This window comes from Gavialis gangeticus, unplaced genomic scaffold (genome assembly GCF_001723915.1).
Source record: "Gavialis gangeticus isolate Ggan-Ray unplaced genomic scaffold, GavGan_comp1, whole genome shotgun sequence".
In the NCBI taxonomy this organism is placed as follows: Eukaryota; Metazoa; Chordata; order Crocodylia; family Gavialidae; genus Gavialis; species Gavialis gangeticus.
Window position 1 is genome coordinate 97,679,218 of NW_017729025.1, and position 10,885 is coordinate 97,690,102.

The 10,885-nt window shown below is 46.3% G+C and overlaps 1 protein-coding gene and 1 long non-coding RNA gene across 3 annotated transcripts in view; both read right to left on the reverse strand.

The window, feature by feature from the left end:
• Positions 1 to 1,411: 1,411 nt before the first annotated feature.
• On the reverse strand, positions 1,412 to 1,800 carry LOC109299481. The gene is made up of 2 exons (XR_002097882.1): positions 1,672 to 1,800; positions 1,412 to 1,617 (listed from the first exon to the last, which is right to left on the reverse strand). It is a non-coding gene; the product is annotated as an uncharacterized LOC109299481 (long non-coding RNA).
• A 7,980-nt stretch (positions 1,801 to 9,780) lies between these two features.
• The window catches only part of NR1H3 (nuclear receptor subfamily 1 group H member 3), a 53,903-nt gene continuing 52,798 nt past the window's right edge, over positions 9,781 to 10,885 (reverse strand). For both annotated transcript variants that reach the window (XM_019519265.1, XM_019519266.1), the window contains exon 9: positions 9,781 to 10,246. In XM_019519265.1, the coding sequence (XP_019374810.1) occupies positions 10,100 to 10,246 (147 nt within the window). In that variant the 3' untranslated portion in view covers positions 9,781 to 10,099. The remainder of the gene's footprint in view (positions 10,247 to 10,885) is intronic.

A 10,885-nucleotide genomic window follows, 5' to 3' on the forward strand; every position in this document is an offset into this window, starting at 1 on the left:
GAACCACTCTGCACCGGCGCGGGGGAGGGGAGGGGGGGGCGCGGGAAGCGGAGCGAACCACTCTGCACCGGCCGCGGGGAGCGCGGCGAGCGCACAGCCGCGCGCAGAGTGGAGGCGGGAGGGCGCTTTGCGTGGGCAGGCGCGGGCTGGAGGCGCCCCTGGCGTCGGCTCGTGCCTCTGTCCCCCCGCCCCGCGGAGCTGCTGTGGCGGAGGGCGAGGCTGCGGCACCTAGCACGGGGAACGCAAAGCCCAGCCCAGCCCTGCCCTGCCCTGTGGCAGGCGCGCGCCAGGCGCCGAGTTGCTCCGGGTGATTTGGGCCCCTCCAGATGGTCACGTCGAGGCCCGATGCCGCACAGCCCTGCCTCCTGCCAGGTCATGCGGATGGCGGGGTCCCGGCTCTGCCCACGGGCAGGAGGGCAGGGGGCGCCCTGGGCCTGGCATCAGAAGAACCAGCCACGAAGTTATTACCCTTTTTTTTGTGGAATAACTTTGTGGCCTAGTCCTCGCTTGATGATGCCAAGGGGTGGTCAGGTTACAACTTCAGACATGATTAACTGGTTAAGCAAGCTGTAGGTGTAACGTGTGGCAGGTGCCATATAGATAAAAATGAGTATCCAACTGTAAAAGGAGCCAGCCAACTATAGTTAGTGCTTGAAAATGTGTAACAACTCTAGAGCTGGTTTCTAGCCAGCTTTATTTGAACATGTAGCAGGACCCATAGAAAGATAGGACTGGAAGGGACCTGAAGAGGTCATCTAGTCCAGCGTTTCTCAGCCTTGTGGGTCACGACCCAAAAGTAGGTCTCAAGAATATATGAAAAGGTTGCAACCAAACTTCAAAAATGGATTCTCCTTTAAAGGAGAAAAATGGGGGAAACAGTGGCATGCCAGCCTGCGAAGGCCCCCCAGTGCCCCACACCCTGGGGGTTGGGGGGGGTGGAGTTGTTAGTGAGGGGCACTGGGCTGGGACTGACCACTGCTTTTTACAAATGGATCCTGGCACAAAAAAGGTTGAGAACCACTGATCTAGTCCAACCCTCCTGCTCAAGGCAGCATCATCCCTATCTGAACAACCTTAGCCAAGCAATGGTCCAATCTGCTTTTAAGAATTTTCAAGGATGGAGATTACACAAACCTCTCCAGATAATCTATGCCCATGTTTAGCCACCCTCATAGTTAGAAAGTCCTTCCTAATCTTGAAGATAAATTTCCCTTGTTGAAATTTAGGACTGTTGCTTCTTGCCCTGTCCCCTGTAGCCACAGAGAACAGTCTGTTGCCATCCTTTTTATAACCACTCTTCAGGTATTTGAAATTTGTTATCCAATCCCACTCAGTCTTCCCTTCTTCATACTAAAATAATCCTGTTTTTTCCCAGCCTTTCTTTGTAAAGCAGGTTTCTTAGATATCAGGCTTTTTTTTTCTTTCTTAGTACTGGACCCATTCCAGTTTGTCCATGTGCAGTGCCAAAAACTGGACACAGTACTCCAAGTGAGGCCTCACTGGTGCAGAACAGAGCTAAAGAATCACTTCCCTCGACTTGCAGGCAACACCTGCCAAAACAACCTGGTATGCTGTTGCCTTTCTTTGCAGCAAGAGCACACTGTTGTCTCATGTTCCCTTTGCAGTCTACTATAACCCTCCAGATCCTTTTCTGCAGTACTGAGGCCTAACCAGTCATTGCCCAGTATTTATTTGGGCATGTGATTATTCTGTCCTAAATACAGGGGTTTTCATGTGTCTTTTATTGAATTAATTTCAGACCATTTTTCTAATTCATCATGGTCATTCTGAATCCTAATCCTACCTCCAAAAAGTGTCTGCAACTCTACCCAGCTCAGCATTTCCCGCAAATTTCCTGCAGGCAAATTTCCTGCACTGCTGCTGCTGCCTGCATTGCCCAGCCCAACTCCTCTTGAGCCGCTGGAGGTGGGGCTGAGCTGGGCTGGGCTGGGCACTGCTTCTCCTGCCTCGGGTATGAATTAGCCAGGGCCAGGTGGGGTGGGGTGGGGGAGAGCGCTGCTGTGAGTGCAGGCTACTCATATGTGTGTATGGCACCCCACTGACTGCAGCACCCTGGGCAGTTGCCCACATCACCCTGCCCTAAAGCCAGCTCTGAGCATATGTATTTTTCTTCTCTGTTTGAATAGATTGACTGATTTGTACACACTTGAACAAGGGTGGAGCAAACAGAACATCTGTCTGTCCATTTCAGTTCATGAAGTGGCCCACAACCCAGCCAGCCCCAACATTTTCCAGCAGCTTTATAATTGGCTGCAGAAATTGATAAGGCTGTGGGTGCTGGTGTTGGAAGCAGTAGTCAGGTGGTCATCAGGATGATCAACTGCTCATACAGCTTCTGCTGCATTTGGTCATGGGCCCTTATCACCTGGTTGCACTTGAGGAAAAAATAAAACAGTTCCATCTTCCCCTGTCTGATGCTTCAGGTATATTTGTCTAACTGTGCACATCATGCAAAAAGTCATCACTGATCCTCTTTGCTATTCCTATGAGGCGTGAGGGTTCTGTCTTCAAGAACCTGGTGCTGTTGGTATGGTTTTGCTCAAGTAGAAGTCCCTTCCAGGAAAAGGAAAAAGCCGATTATTTGTTGCCTATTGGGGGCAGGATTATCATTCTGTATCTGTTTGATGCATTATCAAGTTGGGGTACTTGGTCACTCTTTATGCTCTAATGTTGGCCTGTTATTTTGTTACTTCTAGCCAGGCACTTAGACCAGAGATACAATTTGTGGGAAATTTCGATTTTAATTATTTAAAAGCAAATTTTTGTGGGTTGTGGTTGAGTGAGTGAAAGGGGGTTGGGTACTAAGACCAGGGACCTAGTAACAGCATAGAATTTAATATTATTTCAGGTCACGGAGAGCTCTGAGGATTTTAATCCACTGGGAATCCCAGAGTAGAAGACAAACCAAGGTTCAAGACTACTGCTAGGAAGCTATCTATTTATACAGAGGGGGTTTTCAGCACCTGCCGACTGAACAGCACACGAAGAAACAGAAAGAGCTATGGAGTCCCAAGGCTGCTATTTGAAATGTGCCCTGCCTGGGAATCTTGTTAACAGTCTTAACATTCTTTTGCATGAAAAAAAACAATCAAAACCATCACTTGCATGGAACAGGGGGGATGCTGGATAAATATTAACAGGATGCTGAGCCAGGATACAGAGGTTTACTAACAGCAAGTGATGCCACAGCCCTGGTGGTGGGCTGGTGTGCTGTGAATACACAGAACAAGGACACCAGGTACTGAGGCCCTTGGGGCATCTTGCACATAATGCAGCAACTTGGATTTCTTGTTTGCTTGGGACATTGTTGTAACAGTAGCAACAGTACAACTGTGTATCAGCCTACATGTGTGACAGTTAAAAAGAGCACTTCAATTCATGCTGCAGTTTCCCCCTATCAATAGAGATAATGAATGCCACTTACCCAGCTGTGGTTTCGGCACTGCTCTCTCACCAGCCTGGGCCCAATTCCAAACAGAACCCAGAAATGCAAACCCTTATCCCTCCAGCTGCATGTCCAGATCCAGGCTCCGTCTAAGCAGCAAGGTTTAATCATGAGTCCATTCTTTTGACATCCTATTCCCTCTATTGCTGGGATCCTCTCTGGTGCCTCCCTGCTCACTCTCTCACTGATCCAACTAACATATCACCCCTACAAAATGTAGTTTCAGGGCACTGTTGAGGATCTAGCAGTCAAAATAGCCACTCAAGCTTTTCATCGTAAGGGTAGGAAATTGGAGAGCTGCTTAACTTGTGGTTACCACCCTATCTCCATGGTTAGAGATCTTTATCGTCAACTTAATGCACTTCTAGGGCTGAACAGAAGGCTGCTTGGTCTTCACATCTACCAGGCCCTTTGGGGTGGTTCATACAAATGTGTTTCAGATTGGTCTCTCAGGCTTATACTCCTGTTTACACCAGAGGTTAACCACAATGCTGATGTGATCCAGAAGCATGCTGGGTTGGTTAATTTTGCTTAGCTGTTCAGAAAATGGATGAAGCTGTGTGGATTGAAGGTTTACGTAAACAGAGCACGGGAGTCTTACAGTGTACAGGAAGCACACAGCAGGTGAGAACACAGATAGCTTGAAACAGCCAGGCTCTGGAAACCATGGCATGTCACTGAAAAGCTATCTAAACATGGGCGCAACAGCATATACTTGGGCTGCAGGCACAATGGAGATTCAATGGGTCAGAGCAGACAAAGCATGGGCTTTAACTCACCTTAGCCATAGAACTTGAGCATTAGCCAAAGCATGTACAAACACATACTTAAGGGTTGTATATGTGGATGCTGGTGGGTTAGGAGCTTAAAAATGTAAATAGGATAAACCCACAATGTACAAAACACTGAGAAAAAGGTGTGATAGCATATTTCAGCTAACATATGCTCACTAACATAGGCTAAAATATGTGTAGATAAGGCTAATGAGATTTTTTTTCTCACTGCTAAACCTTCTTGGTTTGTCCCTTTCCTCATTTTATGTATTAACAAATTTATCAAATTACAAACTTAGCATTTTAAAGATGCATCCAATCCCAATTTAAAGTGCTTCTTTAACCCAAGACAATGTCCACAAGAGTCTTGCGTTTTCTTCAGTTCCTTTCAGTCTTGACAGTTCCTTTTTGTTTCAGTTTATGTTAAGCTTTTGTACTTCTTCATAGCTATAGAATAATTCTCCCTCTTTTTCCCCTCATTATCATCTAATCACCTCTACTTTTGCATTCTGGATTTAATTTAGTATTTGTTCATATTAGCTGATAGAACTTGCACTTTTCTTCAAGTACTCAAAAATTTCTCTCAAACTTCTAGTTTAGAATTAAGAGAAGATTCTGTTTTTTCTTTTCTTTTTTTTTTTTTTAAAGCAAATTCCAAGAATTTCCACCAAATTTAAGTAAACCTCTATTTTCTTTCCCTTCCTGTAGAACCCTGGGGACTTTTCCCTTTAAACAGTTTGGGATGTTTTTGTAAACCAGTTAGTGATCTTAGGGGTGTCACTTTTCTATCAGGCTTTTGTGATCGTAATTCTTGCAACAACTAGATGAGAGGCAGGTTAATGTTTTTTGTGCTTACTGGTGAAGATGAACTTGGACTCCCCTCTAGGATTTAATTTGACCATGTTTAAAACACACATGAAAGGCAGTCAGCTAATCTATATGAGACTAATAGTATATGCCAGTTCCCTCCTTAAATCCTAGGCTGGACTAGGCTCAAGGAGAAAGTGCTTAGTCATGTAAAACCTAATAGTTTATTCCATCAAAACATACTAAGATTATATCTTGCCTTGATTACACTAGGATTTTGATGTGTTAATAGCTGCATTTTATGGGGAAGGCAAGAGTGCTAGTGAACATGATGTAGAGCAATTTGCAGCCTTCCTCTCTCTGGGATAGAAATACAGCATGCTTGAAGTTCCACATTTTCAGTTTATATTTAAAAATCAGGGAATTTTTCAGGATTTATCTTCCAAACATTAAAAACCGGGTTGAAATCGGGATAAAAGGAAGAGAAGGAAAAAAAACAAAAAACAAAACAGGTTTAAATCAGAGAAAATAATAAATCTGGGGGGGAGGGGAGATGGGGAGTGCTCAGTGTGCACGCACAGGAAAGCCTGTGAAGGGGAGAGGTCGGGGGGGGGGGAACCCACCACCCCAGCACCAGCTGCCTCCCTGCACCAACTCTAACCTGCCCTGCACTGACTGGAGCGGGTCAGCCCCAGCTGTGACGCTGGGCCAAAGCCCCTGGGACCCCTGCACCCACCCTACTAGGCGCTACCCAGCCAGGGTGGGGCAGGGCATGAGACAGAGCCACAGCATGGGTCCCAGGAGGCACGTGAATAATGGGTGCAAATCAGTAGAAACTGAATAACTTCAATAAAATAAATAAATAAATAAAAATCAGGTACCTTAAAAATCGGTGAAATTTGGTAAAGACCCAAACTGCATAACACTAAACATATTATACTATGGATCCCAGCATGCAATGCTGCATCCTGACCATGGCAGCACAAGTCAAGGCAGAACGCACACTGCAGTGTATGTTGTGGGTGTCTACGAGCTGCATTTGACCTACACCCTGAATCTGCCAACTCTGGTAAACAGGAAAGTGTTTAGTAATCTCAGTTCTCATACAAGACATTCGTCAAGTATGTGCAAAGGAGGGTAGCACCTTAGGTTGCAAACAGACGTTGCCTTTTTGCTGCCAATAAAAATGTTTATCGCAGCACAAAGTGAAAGCAAACAGATGCCAATGACCAAATTTGTGGCTGTGCTAAAAGGCAGTATTCGTGATGTACATCCATTTGTTTTAAGGCAGAAGAATGCAGGCAACCTGGGGAATTCCTGGAGCAGGCAGGTTCAGGCCCCTGAAGCCCCAGGAGTGCCTGCCCAGGTTTCCCTACTTGCAGAGGCATTAGAATCCCCAGACATGCCTCTGCAAGCAAGGCACCTTCAGTTTCCCCCCTTGCAGAGGCATGTACCAAGTGTTGTCCTACAAGATTGGGCCTGGGAAGGCCTGGGAGCAGAAGAGGCCCTGTGGTACAAGGGTCAACATCTGTTTCATCCAATAAAACAGATCAGCTGTGACAGAAAACATCCCAGCACAGCCTATTCACTCCATTTGGCAATGTCTGTTTATAGCCTTAGAGATTAGCTGGTTTAGAGAGGCGTGAGCCTTTATAGGCAATAACCTATTTGGTAAATACCTCATATCAAGGTATTTACTTGTTGAGAAGATGGGGTTTTCTTCCCCATTTAACATAGGGAAAAAAGCCCCTCACCTTATAACTGAGTACAAGGTAGCAGGGAAAAGACAGCTTCTGCAGCTCCAGCCCCAACCTTGGGCCAGAGCTGGGGCTGAGGCCAGGGCCCTGCTGCCTCTGCACCCCCTGCCAATCCTCCCTGGCAGCTTCAAGCCCCCACTACCCCCAGTCTCCCCACTGCACCACTTCTCCCCCTCTGCCACACTCCTCCTTGCCTTTGCTCTGTCCTTACTGCAGCCTAGAGAATGGAGCACATGCCTCAGCCTGGCCCTGTAGCAGCAGTGCCGGCTCCTGCCCTGCTACCAACCGATCTAGAACCATGCTCAGTGCCACAAGCTGCAGCAGCAGGGACAGAGCTCCAGCTGGAAGCAAAGGTAAGCAGGGAGGAGGCAGATAGTGGTAGAGATGGAAGGAAGGAGGGCAGGGACCCAAGGTTGCAGGGTGCAGAAGCACTGGGGGGTGGCGGGGAGGAAAGGGAGAGGGGCAACAGGGAAAGGGGGATAAGGTCCTGAGGCTGTGGGGGACAGGCACAGGCAGAAGGGGCAAGCTGCCTGCTTCTCTCACTGCCCACACCCTAGCACCTCCCCCAAACTGCTTGCTCCATGGCTTGCCCCCTTACTGCCCTACCACCTGTCCCCCACCACTTCCACTGCCTGCCCTAACACATCCCCTCACTGTTTTCCCCACTGTGTGTTCCCCTACCAGCTTCCCCATTACTGCCCCCTTCATCACCTTTCCCCCACCCCCTTTAACGTGTGTGGGGGAAGAATTTAAGAAGATCCTCCAATAATTAATTCCATACATGGAAAATTATAATAAATTTATAAATTTTCCATGTATAGAATCTAATTACACTGGGAAGGGGGGTCATCTTAAATTCACGGTCATCCTGTATTCAGGTAAATACAGTACTTAGTCAGATGCCTCACCTTCTGCATGATTTCAAACTAATGCACCAAATGTTCAAAAGCTTAAGCAAACCCCAATGATGGCATACCACAGTATGTCAATATCCTGTATTAGGCTTTATTCTTTTATATAAACATTAACATTTCTCAAACAGATTAGTTAAAAATACAGATTTAAAACAAGAATTTTTGCAATTGTATTGAGTTATAAAAACAGATTATTTTACAGATTGTTACAAGTGCTTTACAAAAGGTGCAGAGTGAAGGCCAGTGGCAGGGGACCAACCTCAAGTGCAAAACAGACACAATACCCTCACCATGGGCATAGCGTTCAGGTACATAGCCAAAAACAAAACAAAACAAAAAAAAAAAAAACACTATACAAGCCCATGTGAACGTAAGTTTTCAGGATGTTCACTGGGCAAACAGATCCCTGTTAAAAGTTTTATGAGATCAGGCCACAAGGGTATTTAGGGTTACATCTTAGGGATTTAACTCAATAAGTTGTTTCTTATATAATGACTAGCACATTTTGCAATGCAATTCTTTTTTGTCAGACAAAATATTGCTCTACATAATAAAATACTTAAGGACCATGGGCATAAATCCCTGGTGGGTGATTCTCACCACTGCTCAAGATGAAGAGGAGAGGATTTAAAACCCAGATAGCCCAGAACAGAAGAGTACTCATCACATGGGGGACATCTGCATACACCAAGAGAAGAAATGACTAAAACTTGTCCATACAACTTGGAAAGACCTTTGGCATAAGGGGGAAGACTCGAGCAGAGCTAGTTGTGCTCAAAACTCCTGCAGAGTTCTCAGAGAGCAGTGCAGCCCCTAGGTTGGGCAATACCTATTATTATGCTATAAATACAATGTATTCTCTGCCCAGCTGATAATCTTGACACTCTTACTGGAACACATGAAATACACTCTACATGTCTGGGGGTTCCACCACCTTTCTTACCCAGACACCAACGTTTCTATTTTCCTTACTTTCTTCTGATCCACCCCAACACAAAATCTGTTCCATGATTTTTAAAACTATTTTTTTCCCAGCTCCAAAATGAAAGTAGTGAACAGACTTGTATAGGGATCCACAGGACAGCACTGTGGTCATGGGTCACCTTATAAAAAAATCCCCACAACTTCAAGCATGTTTTCCCTGTTGGGCACAGAAGATGATCCCTGCCCACATGACCTCCCCCATACACACAGTTCTTATAGATGTTAGGGTCAGAAGGGACCTCAATAGAGTATCGAGTCCAACCCCCTGCCCTGGGCAGGAAAGAGTGCTGGGGTCAGATGACCCCAGCCAGATGCCTGTCCAGCCTTCTCTTAAAGACCCCCAAGATGGGGGAGAGCACCACCTCCCTTGGAAGCCCATTCCAAATTTTGGCCGCCCTTACTGTGAAAAAAAGTTTTTCCTGAAATCTAGCCTAAATCTGCTGTCACTTTGTGACCATTGTTCCTTGTTACCCCAAGAGGTGCCCTGGTGATCCCTTGCTGCATTCCCCTAATGAATTTGTAGGCAGCCACAAGATCACCTCTCAGCCTTCTCTCGCGGAGGCCGAAAAGGTCCAGGTCCCTCAGTGTCTCTTCATAGGGCTTGTCCTGTAAGCCCCTAACCATACAAGTTCTTGTTAAACAGAGGGCACTACATGTTCCAGGAATCTATTTTCCAGAGAAAGGACATAATAAACAGGCAGGTCTTGAAACAGTCTCACAAGTATTAAATAGCCAGCAATAGCCACTTCTCTGGGAATCTTTGTGAAGGGCAGCACATAACAGAGACTTTAGGTACAAGAAACCCAGCGATCCCCCAGGAAAACCCACATAGAATCATGGAATCATAGGGCTGGAATGGACCTCAAGGGTCATCTAGTCCAACCCCCTTCCCTGAGATCCTCAGATTCACATGTGCTGGGGACCCTGAAGAAGCCTTTTGCTCCCGAAGATTAAGAGGGTTTGGCAAAATTCCTGCAAATCAAATTCACTTTCAAACTCAAAATCACTAAAAGGGGAAAGGATAGGTGTGGCAAAACCCCAGGACATGTACTCAGAAAAGAAAAACAGACCTTCAAGAGATGTTTGGGATATGGTCTTCAGTTTCACCGTTCTGAGGTGTTTTATGTTATCCACTGCTGTGGTGAGGGCACTAAAATCAAAGATTAAAAATAAAAGCCCCAAAAACAAATACCCAAACCCCCAGCAACCCAAACCATCTGATCTATCCCAGATGCCTTTTGCACAGTCTCAGCACATCACAGAAACCACAGGCTTGTTGCTCCCTGCGCTGTCTAGCCCACAGTTCAGTGCTCTGGAGAGAAGCTGGCTTTGCTTCTTGTTAGCAAAGGCTGGGAGATGGCTGTTACTTCACCAAGTCAGTGCCCTGAGAGCACATGGTCATTCATGCACATCCCAGATTTCAGAGAGCAAGGGAGGGAGCTTTTTGTCCTGCAATCGAAGGGCAAACACCTGCTCAGAATGGACGCTGCTTAAAGTCCGAAGACTGACCAACTTCATTAACATCCGTGGGAACATCAGGTGGTCCTGCAGGGTCACATAAATAGATGGTCAGGAGACTGCATGCAACCAGAGGGACAAGAAGGGAAAGGGGAAACAGAGGAAAAGGAAGAAAAAAAATGAAGAACTCTACAATCTTTCCAGTTGCTGGAGAAGTTGCTACATAGTGGTTGTATGACTAAGTCTTACTTTTATTACCCATAAGACAAAATCAAAGGAGTGCAAAGCATGTAACCAATTTAAAAGGGGGAATGTGACCCAAAGCAGTTTGAGAACCACTAAACTAGACCAAAGTTTTACACAGAAGACTAACCACACACTGAGTGCCCTGCAAGCATAAGCCTACATCCTCCAAGAGGAGGCACTGAAGGAAGTGGGACAGAAGCAGTAATGTGAGGCTTCTTAGCTACTCCAGGCCCTGCCTTTCCCAGCAGGTTGGGATACTGAGAATGGTGCAGGATAGAAGGTTATAGCAGCAGTCCACAACTTCTCCAGGTCCTGCTTCTCCCACAGTAGCCACTGTAGGGCAGTAGTCAGCATACCAGTGGCAGGGGAACTACTGAAGAGAACTGAGCAAGAGCACTAGCTGCCAAGGGTCCTTTTCAGCGTATGAGAGGATGATTAAAGTCAGTCCACACACACACACACACACACACACACACACAC